The sequence below is a fragment of the Sus scrofa genome, chromosome 12 (assembly GCF_000003025.6).
Source record: "Sus scrofa isolate TJ Tabasco breed Duroc chromosome 12, Sscrofa11.1, whole genome shotgun sequence".
In the NCBI taxonomy this organism is placed as follows: domain Eukaryota; kingdom Metazoa; phylum Chordata; class Mammalia; order Artiodactyla; family Suidae; genus Sus; species Sus scrofa.
This window is the reverse complement of record NC_010454.4, coordinates 44,085,770-44,108,622: the sequence shown is the minus strand read 5'-3', so window position 1 is coordinate 44,108,622 and position 22,853 is coordinate 44,085,770. Positions and strand designations below refer to the sequence as shown.

Genomic DNA, 22,853 nt, shown 5'->3' with positions numbered 1-22,853 from the left:
TATTTCAGCTCAAACATCCTTTCCTCCTGGAAGCCCTTCCCCAGCCCTGGTTGGGCCATGCTCCTCCCCTTATCCTCCCACGACTCCAGGGACTTATCTTTCCTCTTGGACTTTTCTTTCTTTCTTTCACTCTTTGGCCACACTCGTGGCATGTGGAAGTTCCTGGGCCAGGGATCGAACCCAGCAACCTAAGCTGCGGCAGTGACAATGCAGGATCCTCAACCCGCTGCGCCCCAAGGGAACTTCCCAGAACTTTTCATCGGGGCACTCCAACTATGGTTTGTCCCCTGCCGTTTCCTGGAGACTGTCCCTCTATCCCACCGTGCGTCCCAGGAGAGCAAGGACCACACCCACTCATCACACACCCAGTGCCTGAGTCTGGGCAGGCCACAGTGGGGTCTTTTTTTTTTTTTTTTTTGTCTTTTTTGTCTTTTTTGTCTTTTTGCCATTTCTTGGGCCGCTCCTGCGGCATATGGAGGTTCCCAGGCTAGGGGTTGAATTGGAGCTGTAGCCACCGGCCTACGCCAGAGCCACAGCAACGCGGGATCTGAGCCACGTCTGCAACCTACACCACAGCTCACAGCAACGCCGGATCATTAACCCACTGAGCAAGGCCAGGGGTGCAACCCGCAACCTCATGGTTCCTAGTCGGATTCGTTAACCACTGCGCCACGACGGGAACTCCCAAGAGTGGGGTCTTTTAATGAATTAAATTCAGTCTCTGGCAAGTGTCTATTTAGTGTGTGGTACACAGTGGGTGCCTAAGAAGTGCTCTCCCCACTCTGAAGCTGGACCTGCCGGCTAGGACCATTGGCGTGAGCCTTAGCAAGGCCAAAGGACCACCTGAGAGAGAGGGCTACAGGGGGACTGAGTCTCTGTCAGGTGGGCCCCTGGACCTGACCAGCATTTCCCAGACCAAACACCAAATCCCTAGGGCGCTGGGGAGGGATTCCTGGTCAAACAAGTTGGGTTAAAGGCTTAGCTCAACCTGTTTCTCCTCTGTAGGCCCTCAAGGCTCTGGGACGCACAGTGGACCCTGCAACCCACCAAAGCCATTCTGTGAGTCTCACTTTCCAGCGACAGCCAACACCACCTGGTGCCAAGCTAAAGCAGGAGGGGCCACACCACGGAGCCCTCACTCTCCCGGCCACGCGAGGGCTGGCTGGGGCAAAGGACTGGCTCGAGGTGAATCACCTCGCCCTTCCGAGCCACGTGATGTGTCATTTACACGACAGGGGCGTCGGCTGCTGCCGCAGGGGGCTGTTCATTCACTGGATGTTCAACGCAAACATTTCCTCACTGCCGGCTGCGTGCCAGCCAGCCCACCGCGGAGCTTCACAGAAAGGAATCCCGGGCGAGGGTTCTCCGGGCATCGTACCTTCTTTGTCAGTGCTTTCGGGAGGGTTCCGAAATGGGGCTCGGCTGCTCTGTCCACTGGATTGTTGATGTCCGAGGGGACAGATTCTGTCCTCCGAAGCCTGGTTACTATTTTTTAAAAAAGGGGTTGTCACCATCTGCAGGGAGCAGGATCAAGAAAGACCCACCCCCAATCCAGAAGGCAGAGGAAAGGAGGGCAGAACACTCACGTGGAAGGAAGGATATTCTACAGGCAGGGGCTTCTTTTGTACACTTGTTATGACACTTCAACCTGGTAAAGAAGACCGAGTCAGTGCACAGAGGGCAGCGTGCCCCGAGGTAGGTACAGGGGCTCAGAAGCACTGCCTGGCAGCTCCACGCAACCCCGCTCAACCACAACTGCCTCAATTTCTATAAGTGCCTCAACAAACATTAGCTTAAGAGTGTAGGACATCTTTTTTTTTTTTTTTTTTTTTTTTTTTTTTTTTTTTTTTTTGGTCTTTTTGCCATTTCTTGGGCCGCTCCTGCAGCATATGGAGGTTCCCAGGCTAGGGGTCCAATTGGAGCTGTAGCCACCGGCCTACACCAGAGCCACAGCAACGCGGGATCTGAGCCGCGTCTGCAACCTACACCACAGCTCACGGCAACGCCGGATCCCTAACCCACTGAGCAAGGCCAGGGATGCAACCCGCAACCTCATGTTCCTAGTCGGATTCGTTAACCACTGTTCCACGACGGGAACTCCAGGACACCGTGTGTTAATAACACTAGCAGCGGCTATCTGATGAGGAGGGCCGTGCTCCCTCTGTCGTCTGCCCCATCTGCACAGCAAAGTAAGTTTGATAACACTCATTTCAGCTCACTCTGGGTCACACATCTAGTTCTCTTTTCCACCCATGTCCAGAAAGCGTGAGATGGGTCAGAACTTGAAGGAGACGAATTGGAAGGAAAGTGGTTCCATTCCTGAAGGGAAGCCAGGGGGAGCCCCTCTCGCTGCATTTCTGCACAGGCCACGTGGTCTGAGGAGGAGCATGGCCGGGAATGGAAAGCGCTGGGTTCTCGGTTTGGTTCTGCCTGCTGAATCCTATCTTGGGGTTCTCATTGATCAAACGGGCTGAGCGTTGGGGCCCTGCCAGGCGCACACCGCAACTGCAGAAGAGCTTGGGGCTCAGAGGTTATCCTGTGCTCTCCACGTGAAAGGTGTCACTTGAGAGGGAGCTGGAGGTCCCCAGTTGAAAGCCGGATGGTCAGGAGCCACAAAAGACCTAGGCTGGTGAGAAAGCTCTGGCATCTCCTTCGTGGTCAGGGGCGTCATAGGGGAAAAGCAATTTATCCAGCGGACACAAACGAGAGCCATCACCTACCGTCTGGCAGGAGCCCCAGTGCTTTTACTACACATGCTGGCTCAGGTTCTTAGAGCAATCCCGATGGACAGAGAGAGCTGGACTCATCTTCCCAGGTGTATATATGACAAAAATAAGGCCCAGAAAAGGCAAGCACCTTGCCCTGGGTCACACAGCAATGCAGGGGTTGGGTGAGCTAGAAGCAGAGACTCCAGGTCCATCCTCCAAAAGGTGAGGGCAGCAGACAGCAGGGGACAGACTCCACTCGCCCCACACTGTTCCCTACCTTTGTTCTTCTCTCCTCCCAGAAACCAAAAGAGTAGGAAAAAAGAAAGTTGAATTTGTATAGAATCTACATATTCCCCTCACTCTCTTCTTCTCCCAGTACCATGAGCTTTCTCTCTATTGTTATCATGGCCTGTCTCCATTTCCCTATTCCTTGTGTGCTAAATTTTAAGGCTATACTTCAGTGCTTACAGATTCCAGAACACTCCTGCCTTTCCTCTGCCTTGGTACAACATGCTGCCTTGGCCTGGAATTCTCTTTCCTCCTTGGTCCACCTGGTGAACTTCTATTCATCCTTCAAAGCCCACATCAGATATTCCCTTCTTTTGAGAGTGCCTTGCCTGATGCTTCCTTAATCCTCCTAGAGAGAGTTAATCTCTCCCTGGTGTGCTGAGATTACAAACAGCAGGTTTAGGAACTCTCAAAGGACTCTGACTTGACCTAAGGCCAAGAATCAAGACTGTTACTAAAAAAGTACAGCATTGGCTCCCCTCGCCCACGCCTGCCACCCTCCACCCGTTACCTGCAATGCTTGCACTTCACTCCAAACATCATGCTCTTCTGGCACACATGGCAGACCTGGGACAGCCAGGACTTGGTGGAGAACCTGCAGGGGGTGGACACATGAGGATGTTCAGAGGGGCTGGGAAGGAGAAGGGTTCCCACACAGCCCCAGGGAAACCAGGAGACTTGGTTCCACCCCAGAGTCCCGAGCACCCTCTCCTGTGGAGGGCAGGGACCCCCAGGGGCCTCTGCCTCCCCCAGACATTCAGATCTCTGGGCCACAAAGTCATCACTGCCAAAATCCCAAAGCTGGTATGGTCACCAATGCCAGCTCTCTGGCAGGCAATTTAGCAAAAGCAATCCAAGCGCGAAGTGCACACACCAAGCATTTCCAGTCTCAGGGATTCATCCAACAGATACTCCCACGGGTGTCAAGTGATGTACTGACAAGGTTACTCGCTGCAGCTGCTGGCAGTAAAAGACTGCAAGCAACCCACGTTGTTTAGGTGTACAGGTGCCTGACTGCACAAAGCATGGTCCATCCACACGGCTGAACACCATGCAGTGGAAAATAAGGAAGCTCTTTTTGAGCAAACAGGGAATGATCTCTACATTTCTAAATTACACTGTCACGGAGTTCCTGTTGTGGCTCAGTGGAAATGAATCTTACTAGTATCCATGAGGACGCAGGTTCGACCCCTGGCCTCACTCAGTTAAGGATCTGGTGTTGCTGTGAGCTGTGTTGTAGGTCGCAGATTCGGCTCAGATCCTGTGTTGCTGTGGCTGTGGTGTAGGCCAGCGGCTACGGCTCCGATTTGACCCCTGGCCTGGGAACCTCCATATGTCTTGGGTGCGGCCCTGAAAAGACCAAAAAAAAAATTACACTGTCAGTGATGAAAGTGAAAGACAAGGCTCCATGATTCTACTGATATGAAGTTCAAGTACAGGAAAAACTAACCCATGACGACAGAAGCACCTCTGGGTGGTAGTGCTACGGACCGGGAGGGGCCAAAGAGAACTTTCTGGGGTGAGGATGCTCTGACTCCTCCCCTAGGCAGTACGCATGGCTGTATACATACGGAAGAACTTATTTGTGTACTTAGCTCTCTGTAGAGTATGCCTTGATTTTAAAAAGGAAAAGAAAGCCAAGTATAGGACAGTGTGTATAATATATGCAATATTTGTGTGAAAATAAAAAAGGAGACGGAAGAATATGCATATGTATTTGCTCGTATAAAAATATCTGTTGAAGGATACCCGAGGAACTGCCAAGAGCTGCCTACGGGGGTGGGGCGGGTGGGGGGAGCTGGGGACAGCTGCGGGCGGGGGCTTTTCTCTATATATACCCTTCCAGACCTCTTGAGGTTTGAATTACAAATGTATTTCAATTCAAACTAAGTCAAAATCGAAAACACAGAAAAGCTTACAAAAGATATGTTGGAAAGAAGGATGGGGGTTGAGTGGGTGGTACCTTCCAGAGAAAAAGCCCAAGACTCATCCACAGGGCATCCATCTAAGGGCAGAAAGAACTGACATTTTTTGGAAAATAGATTTTTAAAAGCCTAGGGTATCATAGTAACATCAGAACAAATAGCAACGGTATTTGGGCAGTAGCTTGTCATGTGTCCAGAAACATTAGCTCACTCCTGGGAGTGACCACCCCTGGGAGGTAGGCAGGCCGCAGAGTCTCAGTGCAGAGGCAAGGAAACCAGCTCAGAGAGGGTAGGTGACCTCCCCGAAGTCACCCAGTTGGGATGCTGTGCGGCGGGGGCTGGACTCCAGATCTCTGAACTCAGACACGGAGCTGTAAGAGCGACCCTTGGGGCAGAGAATGAAGGGACGAGTGCGATGGGCTTCGGGCTCAGACCACACAGGGTTTGCACCCTGCTGGTTACCGGCTGTGGGATGTCTTGAAGCCCTGGCGAATGAGGCCAACACTCCCTGCTCACAGGGATTTGGGAGGAGCACTGGACTGTCGGGGGACTGTCACTGTCTCTACTCAGCCAAGAGGGGAGCTCCCGGGTCTAGGATAAAGGCACCCTCCCCCTTGGAATGCCTTTAGGGGGTGGGGGGTGTGTGTGCCTGAAGCATGTGGAAGTTCCTGGGCCAGAGATCACACCCACACCACAGCAGTGACAACGCCAGATCCTTAACCCTGTGGGATGCCTTTTAAGGAGCTCCGATCTGGCCTCCCTGGGATCCACACTCTCTCTCTAGGCGGTTTTTTTTTTTTGGCCATACCCGAGGCATATGGAAGTTTCCAGCCTAGGAGTTGAATCGGAGCTGCAGCTGCCGGACTATGTCACAGTCACAGCAATGCCAGATCCAAGCCACAACTGCCACCTATAGATTTGACCAAAAACCTTCTGACTTTCTTGTTGAAAGAGGCCCAGATCATGAATTCAAAAAACCAAGAGGGTGTGACTGTGATGTCAAGTCCCCAAGGCCGCAACCCGCGGTGGGGGCGGGGCAGCCGGGCAACACCAGACAAGAGGGTGCTGCTGCCTGGGTGGAAGGGAGCCGCCATGGGGGCAACGCTGGGGGGCCAGCTGGCAAGGCCCCAGGTCCTCTGGGCAACCAGATGCAGCCAAGACAGAAATGGAACGAAGCAACCTGCTGATCTGGTGCCTGGGACAAGTCAGCCTCTCTTGGGCTGGAGCGCGAGGTTAAACACCAAATGCTCCCCAGGACCGGACGTGTGTGGCTCACACGCACTCACCCCATTTTATCCTCGTGATGGGCCTGGGAGCGGGTCCCAGGTGCAGAGGGGGAAACCGAGGCTGGGAGGGGTTACTGCCGACGGGCGCCCCGCTCTCGGCCTGGAACCACTGCACCAGGTGTGGCTGAGGGAGGCACTCGGCCCGGCACTCAGTCTCCCCGAGGCCTGGGGTGCAAGCATCCCAGCCCGGCCAAGGCTCCAAACAGGTGCCCAGGCACCAGCCACTGGCTCAAGCAATGTCTCAGTGGCAGCGTGACCTCAGGCAAATTACCCCACTCCTCCGAGCCGGGTCTGCTCTTCTGGGCGAGGGTTCCAGACCTGCCTCCCACACAGGCTGGAGCGCAGCTCATGCTCCAGCGGGGCCCGAAAGGCCCTGGCGAGTTGCACAGCCCTTGATGAGCGTGTCCTGCTGTGTCCACAGCCTTGAACGGGGCAGCCAGAGCTCAGGCATCCTGCTGGTCGTCCCGGGGGACGAGATGCCACCTAGACCTGCTGCTGGAAGCACATACCGGCCTCATGGGCACTGAAGCTGGGGCCTCTGGGTGGGCCACGTGATGGCCCACGTCAGCCACGCCAACAGCATGGGTGCCAGTGCTGGAATCCAGACTGGCAAGCTGGCAAGCCAAGAACTTAGGGGTGGGGCCTGAGCTTCAGCGAGCTTCAAGGGCTCTGCTGTGTGGCCAGTTACGTCCACGTAACTGATATCGTGCTGGACTCAGAGGACACCCTCAGCTTCTCCTCCTTGGGCCGGTGACCCTGGTCTCCCAGGACCTGTGTTTTCTCTCAGCAGGCTGGGGAAGAGACCCAAGGAGGGGCAGGGGAGGGCCCAGGAAGTCATGACAGCCGCTGGTGATGGTGCCAGGCTGTGTCCACAGAGGTGATGGCCAGACAGACTAGACGCCAAGAGCCCCAAGAGGCAGGCCAGCCCCCCTCCTACAAAGAAGAGCAACCCCAGTGCGGCGGCTCAGCTCACGCAGGTCCCGGCCCCTCCCCAGCCTGGCGGGGCCTACCTGTGTGTCACCGAGAGCCCGATGTCCCTTCGTACCATCTGTGGGGATCCGTGCGGGAGATCTGCGGGGAAAGAGGCCAGGTTGGGCAGGCTGAGGGAGCCGTGCCAGGGGCAGCATGTGCCTGTGACCCGCTGTTTGAGGGATCACAGCCTGGGGAGGGGGTGGAAGCACGGAGACCAACCCGGGGGCAGAGAAACATCTTCCTGTACCGGCATCTAGTCAAGACAGGGACGGGTCAGGCTGGACCATGGGGGCAGCACGGCCACCTTCCCACTGGGCCCTGACTCTCGCAACTATTACCACCTAGCCTCTGTAGATGGTTCAGAAGTGCCTCTGTGGTTTCCAGCTCTGGCAAAAGGCAAACCCGAGAGGAAGCCAGGAGCTCCACGCCCCCCTCTCTTGCACTTCCTCGTGGATGTACCCACAGGTCACCAGTTTGGGAGGTCTTAATTCTTGTTAAGCTGGTAGAAGCTGTGTGACCCTTGGCAGAGGGTTTGGGGCTGCTCGGCCATGTAGCTCACCTGTGGCCTGCCAGCTAGAAGCACCTTGAGAACTGTGCTCTGAGAGCCACCGCTGCCAGATCCTGGCAGGCCAAGGGAGGCCGAGGTGAAGTCTACCTGCTCCCGCGTGGCCCAGCCCCACATGGCACTCAGCCTGAGCAATGCCTGCCTTCCTAGAGGGCACCCTGGCCTCTCTCCCCAGTCCTGGCTTCCCCATGAGAACAGGTGTCCCTGGCGTTCATGTATTACAGGTCGGGCGGCAGAGGAGCCGCTGGAAGCACTCTGTCCATCCACCAGCAGCCCACATGTCTAACCCCCTCTGCTCCCACTCAGCACGGCCTCTCTCCTCCCAGAGCAGGGGTTTTCAGCTGAGCCCATGGATGGGCTCCAGGGGCTCTGGAACCCTCTGGACTGGCAAGCACAATGCTGTGGGCTTTTCCCTAGAAAGAGAGTCTAGACTTTCAGCCAATTGTCCAAGAAACCTGTGACCCAGAAATTCAGGAACACAGCACTCCAGGGATCTGTGGTCATCCCGTCTCCTCTGAGTCAGCCCTCCTCCCAGTGCTGGCCGGGCACACAGCTGGTGCTCAATAAGAGATGGTTCACTTCAGGCCACGAGCCACACACCCAACCACAAGAAGGGCGTGTTGGAGGTACGGACCTCTCCTCCTACCCCAAGGGGAGTTTGATGGGGACCAAGAGGCCTCTGCCAACCCCTGAGGATTGAACCCACGCTCTCTCCAACACATCGGCCAGGGGCCTGACTCCCCCTAATTTTCGCCCCCTACTGACCCCATCTCACCCTAGTCAGTAGCCCAGGCCATCAAAGCACATGGGTCTAAAAGGGATTAGGCTGCCAGCCTAGGAGAGAGCACTACGGGGAAACGAGATTTTTAACCATCTATCTCGGAAAGCAAACTATGATTGATTTGTCATGTCTGCCACAGGCATGGGCTAAGAAGGAAGTGAGATGACCCAGGTGCCAGGTTTCGACTGTCCCTGATGGAGATGAAACATGGTCCGAAAGGCTTCGTCCTGCCTTCCAGGTGAACTGAGAAGCAGCCCCACCACTGTGGCCCCTGCATTACTACAGCCACAGGGACGATGACAGGACCAGGCTGGCCCAGGGATGCAGGTGCTGAGTGTCTGCCTGTGGCCTGGGGAGGCGAAGTGCAGCCTCCCTCCTCCCTCACCTCCGCCTTCCTGGCGGTCCTGCAGTCAGATCCATTTTGGCAAAGTCACGGCCTATTATCCCCTCCTCATCTCTGAGACCGCATGGTCAGCCTCATCACTCTGCTTGGCCAGCTTGGGAGAGTATGATAATAAGCTGCCACAGCTGGACACCTCTGCATTTCTATGGAGTCAGTTAAAAGCAGACGCCTGAGGCCGTTTCCCTCTGCTCTGAATCTGGAGAGCGCTGCTCCACAGCACAGCCATCTGCAAGAACCAGCTTCCAACCCAGAGGTGGGAAAGGGACTCAGGGGTTGCCTGGGCATCCTGGTCCCCTCCCAAAGAGGCATTCGTGCCCTCTGATCTCTTGGGGCCTCATTCAGAGCCAACCACATTCCTGTCTCCAGGGCTGTCCCCTCCTGGGGCTCTGCAATGGCTAATATCCCCCACACCAGACAGATGGCACCTCTCTCCCAGAAGCCTGGCATCCCCACGGCAGCCCAGCAGGCAGACACTCCCTGCCAGAGGTCACCCATGGGGATGGCAAGATGAAAGCAGCAGGTTGGGGGACGTCCATGTCCCGTGATGCCCTCAAAGTCTCTGCTTCTCAGAGCAGCTGCTGGCTGGGCCGAGGCCACCTCCTCATCTGAAGGCTCCCTGTTCTGGAGCTACTTCCTCATGCGGCGTCCAGCACTCTGCTTCTGGACCATGGAAAGACCAGCGGACTAAGAGAGGGTTGGAGATATCCACCCCCGATGGGGACAGCGACACAAACGGGACTCTCAGGTGGCAGAGGGGATGAAAATGAGTCACTCTTACCAAACCTGGAAGAAACAAAAAAAGTGGGATTTATGTCACCACAAGGGCTCCTAGCACGTCAGCTGAAAGGCGGTGGGCAGGGTGCTTGGATAAGGACTCTGAGCCCCTGGGGCGTGGGGCTGGGCTGGCTGAGGGCCTGGGGATGTTTCCTCAATGAGAAGTGCTAGAAGCGGCCCCTCGTCCTGCTCCCAGGGGGCACTGGAGCTACACCCTGCACCACACAAGTCATTCATTTATTTATATTTTTATGGCCACACCTGCAGCACGTGGAAGTTCCCGGGACAGGGAATTTGAGCCACAGCTGCGAGTGGCAACACCAGATGCTTTAACCCATTGTGCCAGGCCTGGACTCGAACCTGCCCCTCCACAGCGACCGGGGCAGGCCCTGAGCGATGCCTCCGGGGGTGCTGCTGTCTCAGGGAGGAAGAGAGCTGGGACCCCAGGCTACTCAGTCCACCCTCAGGACTCATGGAGGGCAGCAGAGTGGCCTGAGCACCCATGTTGGCGCCAGTTTGGGGACCTGACTCAGAATCCCAGGGCCCGAGGGCCGCTCACCAGCAGTGGGCTCTGAGGAAGTGGTGTCATCTGTCTGACGGTCTGTCCTCCAGCCAGAGCCGGGGATGAAGGCAGAGTGGTCCCAACACTCTTTTCAGGGAAGGTAAGAACGAGATGCACTAGGTTTTACCCACTGAGATGTCCACATCCACGTGGTGGTCAGCCCTGTGCTTTCTTTTCTTTTTCTTTGTGCTTTTTTTTCAGGGCCACACCTGCAGCATATGGGGGTTCCCAGGCCAGGGGTCTAATCGGAGCTATGCCCACCGGCCTACACCCCAGCCACAGCAACGTGGGATCTGAGCCGCATCTGCAACCCACACCACAGCTCCCAGGCAACCCCAGATCCTTAACCCACTGATGGAGGCCAGGCATTGAACCCAAATCCTCATGAATAGTAGTTGGGTTCTTAAGCTGCTGAGCCACAACGGGAACTCCTAGTCGCCCTTCGAGGCACAGAGAAGGATGACATATCTTGGTTCCTTTGCTTGGGTAGGGCCACGAACGGGGAGTGGAATTTTCAGGAGAGAGCATTTAATTAATTACTCGGCCATAACAGCAAAAGTTCTTCTTAACTCTGCCATGGCGGGATCTTCCAGACAATGTTCCGGCCTGGGATATGGAATGAGGCTGACCCATGACGGACAGGTAACAGGAGCAAGAAATAAATCTTTGTTATTTTAAGACCCAGAGATCTGGGGGTATTTGTTCCTGCAGCATGACCCAGCCTACCCTGACTGATCCATGGTATCATTTCATATTTGCGGGTGTGTGTGTACAAAAAGAAATCCAGTGGTTTCCGCCCAAACTGATAAGGCAGTCTGGGGAGGGGGCTGGAGAGATGGGGGCATCTTTCACTGTTTACGCTGCGGCCTCTATATTGGCTGATTTTATCTGTCCTGTAAAAGTCAGGCCTAGATTACCCTCACAGTGAGAACGCCACAGTCGGCACTTTGAATAGACAGCAGACTCAGCACCTGCCGGCAGGACCACTCACCTCATCGGGGAGACCTCGTCGATGCGGTTTCCCAGCTGAGACTCGTGGGACTTGCTCCGGGTGAGCGTGGGGAAGCTGGGCAGCAGCTGGAAGACCTTGCGGCTGGGCGGGGGCGGCGTCCTGGGCGGCTTCAGCTTGGTGTGCCGTCGGAGCTGGGGCGTGGTCGGCGGGGTGATGAAGCTGGGCAGGGCGCGGGGCGTCAGCCGGCCGCTGGCATGCAGGGAGATGCAGGGGTCTGCGAGGCCCTCCCCGGGGCTGGGGTTTGGGCAGTCCGAGGCGGGCAGAGCTGACACGGAGATGGAGCGTGGGCCCTGGGCACCGCTGCCCATTCTGCCCAGCTGGGCACTCCCCGGGGGCCAGGGCAGGCTGGCTGGCGAGAGGGTGTCTGCGGAAGGCCCGGAGCCACTTTCCCGGCGGGCGTCCAACGAGCTCCAGCCCGCGTCCTCTCTGTGCTCCCCTCCTGAGGGCCGAGAAGCCGAGTCACAGGTGGTTGGCGCTGGAAGGGTTACAGGGGAGGTGCCCAGGGCCCAACAGTACCGTTTCTGAGGGGGGGCTCCAACTGCCAGCTTTCACTTGCTTTCTAAAGGCCACTGGTCCACAAACACCGTCTTCTACATTATCTGGCTGACAGCGGGGGCAGCAGCGTAGACACCGCTGTCCCCATTTTATAGGGGGGAAAATGAGGCCCGAGAGGGAATGGACAGGGCTCCTGCTGGCAGGTCTGCAGGGAGCAGCTAGGGGATGTGTCCCCGAAGTGAGCGACCTCAGGGAGGGAAGTGGTGCCTGAGCCCTGGGAGTTAGGAAAGGGAAGCTGGGCTGCAAAAAGGAGTAACCCTCCCTCTAGGAAAATCCAAATTTCAGGAAAAGGGGCTGTACTGACTTTCTTCTGAGAGCAAACTGCCCAGGGAACTTGCTAGAAAAGAGATCTAGCTGGAAAGAGTCAAAAGCCACTTCCTTTGAGAAGAGCCTGTGACTTTTGACTGTCCCCGCAGTGACCCTCTGCCTGAGGTCCCTGAGGACTTGGGGCTCCGGGGGTTCCAACTCAATGACCCATTCACTCCAGCCGGGTGTCGAGGCATAAAAAAGGCACATCCGGGGTGCCTGAGGAGTCCAGTGAGGGTGACGGACGTGTTGTGAGCTGACCTGGAGATGCATGGGGACTGAGGGGGTACAGAGGAGAAGAACCCAGAGGAGGTGGTACCTGGGCTGAGCAAGTTAGGGAAGTGGAGAAGGTGGGCAGAGGGAACAGCATGTGCAAAGGTAGGGAGCACATGGCACCTTCTGGCAACTACATAGAGTCCCGTCTGCCTTGAGAAATCAGAACAGGAGCTCCCGCTGTGGTGCAGCATTTTGGGAGCACCGGAATGTGGGTTCGATCCCTGGCCCCGCACAGTGGGTTAAGGATCCAGCCTTGCCGCAGCTGTGGCTTAGTTCTCGGCTGTGGCTTGGATTTGATTCCTGGCCTGGGAGCTCCATATGCCTTAGGGCGGCCCCCCCAACGAAAGTCAGGACAAGCCCGGGAGAGGCAAGAGATGAAGTTGGAGGGTCAGCCCACGTGATGTGGGATCGGGGTGGGGGGGTGGCCTTGGATGTCCTGCCAAGGGCCTGAGGTTTGACCGTTGGCTCCTCCGGGTCTCTTTACAGTGTAGGTGTAAAGACAGGGCCAAGTTCCCCAGACTCCCAGCCTGGGTGGCAAGTACTTTAACCCTTTCACAACATGGGAACAACCTGGCCACCATCAAAGACCGAGGCTTGACGAGTTCCCTGGTGGCCTAGCATTTAAGGCCTCAGGGTTGTCACTGCTATGGCTTGGGTTCGATCCCTGGCCCAGAAACTTCTGCATGCCACGGGCATGGCCAAGAAAAAAAAAAAAAAGGACTGAGGCTGGAATCCCACTTTTGCCACCCATTGCTGTGTGTCCTTGGTTAAGTCCCTTCCCCTCTCTGGGCTCAGCCCCCTCCTCTGTAAAATGTGGGGGCTAGAATGCTACCCACGTCTCTGTCCTATTTACTCCCTGGCACCTGCCAGAGGCCTGATGCCTTGAGGCTTTTCCGAACTGGGTGGTGAAGCTCTGGGCTCTATGTTCAGAGGAAGACTTGGTACAATGGGGCCAGGGAAGAAATTAAGCAACATCCTCTCTGGGGAAGGAAAAAAAAAAATCAAGCAGAACATAAACCTCAGCGCCTTCAAGTTTCAGGCAGCAGAGATAAGACAAGTGGCTCGGCTAATTAAAAAATGGAGCTAATTCCATTCATTAGGCTCATTTTAAAGGCTCATCTGTGTGGTAGTGGGAGGGCTAAGTCAGGGCAATGGAAGCTGTTTCCAAGGCAAGATTTAGAAAGCCTGCAAATAATTCCCCAGGAACATTACTCATAATGCCAGGATTACACATGCAGCCTGGGGCAGCCGTGTCCATGCTCACAGCTGAAACACTGCATGGTTTCTCTCCTCATGCTTGGCTCAGGCTCAGGTCACACCAGTGTGGACACACAGCCCAGCCAGCCGATGGGGACTGGGGACGGAGAGGGTAGGGAGAGGGCTGGGCGTGAGCTGGCCGGGCAGGGGGCTGGAGGGCAGGAAGCTGCATCTGGGTCACAGAGATGCCCCAGAGAGGGGAAATGGGGCGGCCCCGCCCAGCAGGCCAGCCCCGGGTTTCTAACAATGGCTGAGGCTCGCAGGGAGCGCCTCTGCCTCGGGCCAGGCCCATCATGCACTTTCCGAGAGCCGGGCAGCCGTTCTAAGCTGGTGGGGAGACCCTGGGTCCCGCTTACCCCACTCCATCATCCAGCCCAGCAAAGCCCTGGCACCCGGGGAGCCAGGCCTGGGAGACAAGTGGGGTGTCCAGGCCGAGGTGGGGGCGGGGGAGAGGGCGCCCACGGGGCTGGCCCTACCTACCCAGGCCTGTCACCTTCCGCAGGCAGGTGAGCGCATACTGCAGGCGGCCACACTCCTCGGCGCTGGCCCCGCAGCGCCGCAGCGTCTCCTTCACCTTGGCCTCGTTCATGTCCAGCAGGGCATCCAGCGTGAGCTCGCGGAGGATCTCCTGAGGAAGCACAGGGCAGGCGGAGAGCCAGCTGAGCTGTCATCCTCCTCCCGGCGGGGCCGGCCTCCGCTGAGTGGCAGGGGCCAGCTGCTGGCGGGGCCTCCGACCAGGAGCCACCACTTGTCTGAGGACACGGGCAGCCAGCCCCCGCCCCACCCCCAGCGCTCGGTGACAGCCGCTGAAGCAGGGACGCCACAAGTTCGGGTTGGGGGCGGGGAGGAAGGAAGAAAAAAACCCAGAGAGGTTCTGAGGTCGCCCCTCTGGCCTCTTCGTATTTATTCCCCTGCACAGGAAAATGACGAATCACAACTTTTTAGAATAAGTAGTACTTCAGATAAAAATGGCCCCTTACAATTTTGCTGTCCCTGAGTCAGACAAGATAGGTTCCGAGTCAAACTGGCTTATCCAGGGAAGGATTAAAAAGATTTAACCCTCGCCAAGCACCCTGGAGGTCCTTACTCCTCGGCCTTATCTGCCCCTCACAAAACCTTCCAAAGTTTCAAGGTAGCAGAGAGGACGTGAGAGACTCAAGGCACCGGAAGGACTCTGGGTGGACTGTGACGATGGAGGGGACCACACAGAAGGAACGAGGCGACCTCAAGGCAATAGACTGGCCCCTGGCGGACCAGCAAGAAGGGAACCTCAGGCTTGAGGCGACAAGAACGTGGATGCTGCCAACGACCTGAACGCCCTTGGACATGACTTCCCCCCAAAGCTTCCAGGTAAGAGGCCGGCTGGGCTGACGTCCCGACCAGATGCTAAGCAGAGAAGCAGCCCTCCTCCTGCAGACCTACGAGCTAATACACGGAGGACGATTGAAGCCACCGGGTTTGTGATCGTTTGCTACCCAGCAAAACCAATACGGAGAGCGAAAACTTAAATCAAGGCCTGACTGACTGCAAAGCTTGTGCTCTTTCCTCTCAGCAAGGAGGGACATTCCTCGTCTCTGACTACTTTGAGCCACACGTGACATGGAGCCCGGAGCAGACACACAGAACAATGGGCCACGTGCCTGGCCTCGAGTGGCTTGTGGTGTGACTGACATGAAAATAAGTTGTTGCAATGCCATAAGGTATGGGCAGCACAGAGAAAGCTCCAAGAGCCGGGCCAGTGGTGAGATGGGATGGGAGGTGGTGGTGGTGCAGGTTCCCCTTTTTTCTTTATTCCTTTTCTGTAGTTTCCATTTTTTTTTTTTTTTTTTCTCTCTCAGGGCTGCACCTGCAGCATAGGCAAGTTCCCAGGCTAGGGGTCAAATCAGGCTGTAGCTGCTGGCCAAAGCCACAGCCACGGGGGATCTGAGCCGCATCTTCGACCTACACCATAGCTCAGGGCAACACTGAATCCTTAACCCACTGAGCAAGGCAAGGGATCGAGTCCACATCCTCACGGATACTAGTCAGGTTTGTAACCTGCTAAGCCACAGCAGGAACTCCCATATTTTCTATAATAGGGAAGGCCAGACATCCCACACCAAATGATTCATAGAAAGCTGCAGGCTTGAAAATCTAAGCTGGTTTTGTTGATTTTATTAGTAAGCCGTGTCTAATTTTACGAGAGTAATGTTATGGTCAGCTGCTCCATGGTGCTGTAAATCTCAGACTCAAACTGAACCTGAGGAAGATACTGGCTATGAGTCACTAGGGCAACAGTTTGGGGGGCTTTGTGATGCCTGGGGGTGGGGTGACTGAGGTCTGGCATGCAGCCCCTGGTATCTGGCCTTGGCCCCCCTCCCCACCTTTGTGTTTCGAATGTATATCCTTCCATCTCCGGGGTGGTGGAGAAGAATCTCATAGCTTGTTTAGAATGATTCACACCAAAATTAGAAATAAACAGATACGAAAAAGCACCAAGAAGTCAGCATTGGTTTGGACAAACCCTTGGTTGTCAGGAATCCTTCCAGGTGATAAAATGAGACCATCACAGGAAATTGGTGGTAAGAACAGCACCGGGAGAAGGATGCGCAAATCATAGATGAGGGTCTCAGGGCAGAAGCTTTGGTTCAATCAAAAGAGGCTTCCTCTGCTGCCCTCAGTAACACCCTTCATTTTTTTTTTTTTTTTAATCTTTTTTGCTATTTCTTGGGCAGCTCCCACGGCATATGGAGGTTCCCAGGCTAGGGGTTGAATCGGAGCTGTAGCCACCGGCCTACGCCAGAGCCACAGCAACGCGGGATCCGAGCCGCGTCTGCAACCTACACCACAGCTCACGGCAAGGCCGGATCGTTAACCCACTGAGCAAGGGCAGGGACCGAACCTGCAACCTCATGGTTCCTAGTCGGATTCGTTAACCACTGCGCCACGACGGAACTCCCGCCCTTCATTAAAATGCAATTTTGACATCTCTTCCCCTCATTCCTCTATGAAAAGCCATTTGGCAATATTGTCGGGGGAGACCAACCAGAAGTGACCGTTCACTTTCCCACAACTTCGCAAAACAACCCTCCACCTTTCCCTGGGGTGCCCTCCGTTCTCACCCACACAGCACCTTTTCCCAAGGCGGGGATGACTCAGCACTTCTCCCAAAGTGGAGATTCCACTATCTGCTTGATTTGGGGGTGGGGGTGGGGGCGATGACGACAAAGACAAGCCTGGGAACCCAGTCCTCGATTAAACTACAATGCAAATAGAGATTTTCTTTCTTTCTTTCTTTCTAATCCTTTCCTCCCTGCCCAAACCAAGTTTCGGTTTCTCAGGCATAACAACTGCGTTTTTTATTACAAACTACTTGCTAGTGCTTTACAGTAGGTCCAGGGCTCTGTTTACTATCTCCACACAAAATAATTCAGCAAGGAGATGCTGTTAAGCTCATTTTATTGAGGCTCAGGGACCAGATGCAACTTAATAAAGGGCGGGGCTGAAACCCAAAGCTCCTTCCATGATTCCCCACTGTCACTCGTTACCTTGGCAACGCCTTGGGATGCAGGAGCATCCCTTGGGGAAAATGAGTTTTTGCTGGAGTTCCCCTTGTGGCTCAGCAGAAACGAGAATCTGACCAGTATCCTTGAGGATGTGGGTTCGATCCCTGGCCTCCATCAGTGGGTTGGGGATCTGGCTTTGCTGTGAGCTGCGATGCAGAGGAAGCTCTGATCCCACATTGCCATGGCTGTGGCATAGGCCAGCAGCTGCAGCTCCAATTCGACCCCTGGCCTGGGAACTTCCATATGCCACGAGTGTGGCCCTAAAAAGCGAAAGGAAAAAAAAAAAAGAGTTTTTGCAAAGCAAATTAAAGGAAGGAATTTCTACCTGCTATCCAGGGGAAAAAACAAACCAAAAAGCCCACAAAAAACCCAAAAAACCCTATACTGTAAAATGGAGATCCTTTGCAAAGGACCTCTGAAAAAAGCAAAGTAACCCCCTAAAAAATAGAAAGACAGTATATTCAGATCCATCCCCTTAAAGAAAGAAAGAAAAAAAATATCTTCCCGTTTGGCTTCAAATGAGCTGGAAAGTCTCCCTCAGTCCCCTAAGGCTTCAGGGGATCAGTCCGCGCCCTCCCCCCCGAATAAGGCAGCAGGGGCTGCTCCCCTTCCCTCCTGTGCCCTCTTTTCATGCTTCAATTCAAACCAGGGTCAGCTAGACAAACTGCGGGGGGGCAGGGGGGGGCAGTATCAGCAGGGCTCATGGAACAGATGAGCCAACCCAGGGTCCCACTTACACAGGAGCTGCCCCGCCCTCGCCAAGGCCAAGCCTCACTTCCTGAGGTGTGAACCGCGCATGGCCTCAGTGAAATGGGAGGGCTCAGCACACACAGCATCGCCATTATTTCAGTCTGTTCCTTCCTCCCCCCAGGCCTGGATCGCCACACTGGGGAGATCAGCTACCCTGTTCTGCCTGACAGCAGCAGGGACACCGTCCCCCAGTCAGCAGGCTACCTGGCAGAGTAAGGGTCCCAAACACACAAGCCTCAGGGCCAGGCCTTGGGAAGAAATGGGGACCAGTGGGCACGTGGCCCCCAAAGATTTATCATGTGATGGAGGTACAAGTACTGGAAACACTCCTCTCACCTCTTCACTGGACAGCAAGAAAGCTGACGGCCCCAGGGGCAACGCTGATCAGAAACCTACCGCTGTTCTCACTCAGAGTTGGCGGAAGACGGGAGGCCACAGGAGGGGCACCGGATCTTCTTAGAAGGAAATCAGAATATTTACTTGAAAAGGGCTGATTTCACTTGGTGGCAACGAGCACAAATCCATGCAGACCAAACAATCACACCCATGGGTTACATGGAGCCCCCGGATCACAGCCTGGAGACCCTGGATGAAGAGTCTGGGGTCTTCTGAGGAGTTTGTTTGGTCAGTGGCTTCTGAGGCTTCATTTCTGAAGGCAAATGGGGAGCTCTGTCAGCCCAGCAGCAAGCACCCTGGTGACACATCACCTGGCGGCCAGGCCCTCTCAGCCAAGCGCTGCCCTGGCTCTGCAGCCCCACCATGGAAGCAAAGTGCCCCGGCTTCCAATTCCTACGAGCTACTTCAGGGCTAACATTGATTCAAGCAAGAGGGGACTGTGCACGAGGCAGGCTCGCTGGAACCAGGGGAACCAGGTGAACCAGGCACGCAGAAAACGCTTCCCCCAGCCTTGGCTGCACCTCTGGCGGGACCACAGTCAGGCTGGGCATCTCCTTTCATGACTCAAGCAATGCCTCCAGGCAGCTTGGCACCTCCAGACCTCACATGTGGCTGTGATTCTCCCGCTCAGTTAAGGGCACAGCCAAGTCTGAGTTAGGAAGTTATTTCAGACGAGAGAAATTCGCCTAAAATTGTTCTGGATAATCTCTATAGCTTTTTCTTTTCAGGGCTGCACCCATGGCAAATGGAAGTTCCCAGCCTAGGGGTCAAATCAGAGCTGCAGCTGCCGACCTACACCACAGCCACAGCCATACCAGATCCGAGCCATATCCGAGACCTACACTGCAGTTTGTGGCAACACTGGATCCTTAACCCACTGAGTGAGGCCAGGGATCGAACCCCCATCCTCATGGACACTATGTCAGGTTCTTAGCCTGCTGAGCCACAACGGGAACTTCCACGGATAATCTTCAAACCGAAAGCACATTTAGGGAATCAGTGTCACCACCTGCTGCAGGTGACCTCACAGGCCCACTGACAGCTCGGCAGGTACAGCCGCCCTGGAACGCTCTCAGGTCCAAGAGGCCCCAAGGCTGCAGGAAGGTCTCCCAGCTTCCTAGAGCCACAGGAAGATGCCAAATTGTCTCAAAGCCAAGGGCTGCCCCCCACCCCCGGGAATTCTGGAGAAGGGAAGGAAGGCTGGGTGTCGACACTGCTTTAAGGAGAATTACTGCCCACCCCACCCCAGCTTCTGTCTAAAGAAGGAAATATGAGCTAGAAACCAGGGAGGGGGACATGGCTGCCCAGCCAGTCGAGGGAGATGCCCCCGGCTCCAGCCACCTTTGGGCAAGCACGTGGGCTGGGAGGCAGGGTGTGGGTCACACCCTGGCACGCTGGTTCCCTGCCTCCGCCTGCTCCCTCGAGCCGTGATTCACGACATTATTCTTTTTGATGGCAATGAGAGGGCAGGGCTAGTCTGAGAAGACTCCCAGTCTGTGATCATTCAACTGGTGGCTCTGTTCTCTGCAGCAGAAGGCGAGAACGGGCTGGGCTGCGCCAAACACGGCTGCCCCCTCCCCCCAGCAGCTGGTGTCATAGTCCAGGCTGGGTATCAAATGGCATCCTGGGACTTACCAGCAGCCACGGGGCTGCTTGGGGTCTATACTTAGAAACTTGGCCTGGGTGACATAAGCGCCATTCCCCATGGCTGTGGCCAGTCAGGTGGGTCATGGAAAGGCCAGGGGCTTCACAGCCTGTATGTGGCCACGGACGAGAACCTGTGATAGGAATTCCCGTTTTGGCTCAGCAGTAATGAACCCGACTAGTGTCATGAGGATGAGGGTTCAATCCCTGGCTCTGCTCAGTGGGCTAAGGATCCAGCATTGCTATGAGCTGTGCTGTACGTCGCAGACGCGGCTCGGAACCCGCATTGCTGTAGCTGTGGTGTAGGTCGGCAGCTGTAGCCCCCATTTGACCCCTAGCCTGAGAACGTCCATATGCCACGGGCACGGCCCTGAAAAAAAAAAAAAACCTGTGACAGCTCAGGATGGAATTCATGTGGAGGCCTGGGTTGAAGGAAGACAGAGACGCAAGCCTGTACCTGGGGTCTCTGTTTAGCCTTCCGTCTCATCTTAGAGGACAGCAGGGACCAGTAACGTCACTAACTACCTCAACGAGTGTGGCCACCACTCCAGGTCCATCGGAGGAGCCTGGATTTCTGGGTGGGGGGTGCGGCGAGGTAGAGGCATCCCCCAGCTTACCTGGCTGAGGCTTAATTCAAGGGCCAGGATTCTTCGCCACAGATGCCTCCCTGGGAACAGATCACACCAGAGGGGCCAGAGGTGGATCCCAGAACCTTGGGGATGGCGATGTAGGGCCCTGTGCACCCCCTCTGCGGCCAGGGCTCAGGGCGGGGCTGGGGCAGCAGAGGGAGAGAAACGAGAGCCCGTGTGCCTCCAGCGGGCAAAGGAGCACCTGACAGATGTTCCCTCCTGCCTTCTCACCACCGCTGGTGTCGGAGGAGAGGGAGGGGTGAGACTTGGATAATAATAGTGGGCTATTCTGGGAGGCACAGGAGGGGCTGAGGGAGCGAGGGGCCTGGGTCAGGCGGCCTCCTGGGGTTTCCATGGAGATCAGCAGACAGCTGGGGGATACTGGCTTTGTCTCTGAACCTAGTCACCATCCCAGCCCTGGGAAATAAGAAGACGCCCCTCCTGGGAGATGTCAGGCCCTTCCTGGAGGGCTTCTCTTCACGGCCTTCCAGCCAAAGAAGGGTCAGAGGTTGGAACCCTCTTCACCTTGGGCCCATCCCTGCTTCTCTCTGGGCCTCCATTTCATCATTTAGAAAATGTGTGGGCTTGGCTCCATCAGATCAGTGGCTCTCAACCTCAGTGGCACCTGGAGTTACCCGGGAGGCTTTAAAAAAGGATCCTGGAGTTTCTGTTGTGGCTCAGCAGTAACGAACCTGACTAGTAACCATGAGGACGTGGGTTCGATCCCTGGCCTCACTCAGTGGGTTAAGGATCCGGCATTGCTGTGAGCTGGGGTGTAGGTGGCAGACACGGGATGAGGACCGTGGGGCCTGAGGTCTGGCCAAAGCTGCCCAGCACAGAAAGGGTCTCAGAAGGCGGGTGGGACCAGGGCAGGGCAGCACCCTGGGGCCTGAGCTCTCATGAGGCCCATGCCCCTTCAGCTCACCCCCAGCCTAGCCTAGGCTCAGAGACACCCCGGGGGACACTGGTGCCTCCCTCTCCCACGAAGCGGGCGGGGGCTCACAGAGGGGGGAGCCCAGTGGACTTTTCAGGGCCGGCTTCTCCAGCCTACACACTGTATGTCCGGGCTTGAGGGCCTTAGAAAGATGGTGCGCTGGTGGGACAGGGCCTGGAGGCGAGGGATGCAGGTCAAAGGGGAGGAGATGGGAGGGGACTCAGGAAAGGGTAGTGGTGACCACGTATGACTCAGCTCCTGGGTGCCAGGCCCTCTCTTAGACGAACCACAGAGGTCAGTGCATGCAATCCTCATAACAGTCTCAGAGGGGCGAGAAGGCTCAGAGAGGGTAGGTAACTTGCTCCAGGCCGCAGAGCCCGATGGGTGAGGCTGAGGCATGGCCATCTTTTCCTCTGCACAGCCAGCCGGCTCTGCCCGTGCTGGCGCCCACATCTTTGCTCTGTAAAGTGAGCTCCCTGTCCCAGGGCAGACTCTACCTGGCACCACAGGTCACGTCTGGCTTTCCAGGTTCCACACTATGCCCTACTCCTGTGCCCAGCTGAGCCACAATGGGAACTCCCTAGGCACACTTCCTGAACAGGCCAGAGAATGAGTATTTTCAGCTTTGCAGGCCATATGGTGTGTGTCACAACTACCCAACTCTGCCATCAGAGCACAAAAGAGCCACAATATGGAAACAAATGGGTGTGGCTGTGTGCCAGTAACAACACTTTAAGTATGCATACTGAAACCTGAATTTCATATAATTTTCACATGTCACGAAATAGTCTTGTTTTGCTTTGTTTTGTTTTTCCTACCAGCTAAAAATGTGAAATCATCCTTAGTTCGAAAAGCCATACAATCATCAGTGGTGGGCTGAATTTGGCCCATAGGCTGAGGTTTGGCAACCCTTGACCTGGTGGGTTAGTCAGCCACTCAACAAACACACAGCTACTACGCTGGGCTCCATGCTCTGGTGGCCCTGGGTCTCACTGTTCCTTCCTTCCCACTTCTCCCTGTGCTGATGTGTCTTCTCCCTGCCCAACCCCAGCACACAACCTGCAGGAGGGGAACACAGGGGAGAGGCAAGGCAGGCCCAGAGCTGCCACCTCGACAGCCTACATTTTGTCACCTTTCTCTGTGTGTCATCAACACACAGCTCCTCTGGGGTGCTGTTTGAAAATGACCAGATACATCCAGCATTAGAGAAACACACCCACACACCCACACCCTGCGTTTCGGGCTGGGCTCCCCCCCCCAGCACACATTACTTCCAAAATGGAGA

At 55.7% G+C, this 22,853-nt stretch overlaps 1 protein-coding gene across 18 annotated transcripts in view; it reads right to left on the bottom strand.

The window, feature by feature from the left end:
• Positions 1-22,853, bottom strand: part of KSR1 (kinase suppressor of ras 1) — a 208,612-nt gene that overhangs the window by 27,211 nt on the left and 158,548 nt on the right. For all 18 annotated transcript variants that reach the window (XR_002337272.1, XM_021067472.1, XM_005669083.3 and 15 more), the window contains 7 exons: positions 14,151-14,298; positions 11,256-11,715; positions 9,707-9,711; positions 7,218-7,278; positions 3,508-3,591; positions 1,587-1,648; positions 1,379-1,485 (listed from right to left, as the gene is read on the bottom strand). Coding sequence is in view for 17 of the 18 variants with exons in the window: in XM_005669083.3 (XP_005669140.1) it covers positions 1,379-1,485; positions 1,587-1,648; positions 3,508-3,591; positions 7,218-7,278; positions 9,707-9,711; positions 11,256-11,715; positions 14,151-14,298 (927 nt within the window). In the remaining variant the exon portion in view is untranslated. The remainder of the gene's footprint in view (positions 1-1,378; positions 1,486-1,586; positions 1,649-3,507; positions 3,592-7,217; positions 7,279-9,706; positions 9,712-11,255; positions 11,716-14,150; positions 14,299-22,853) is intronic.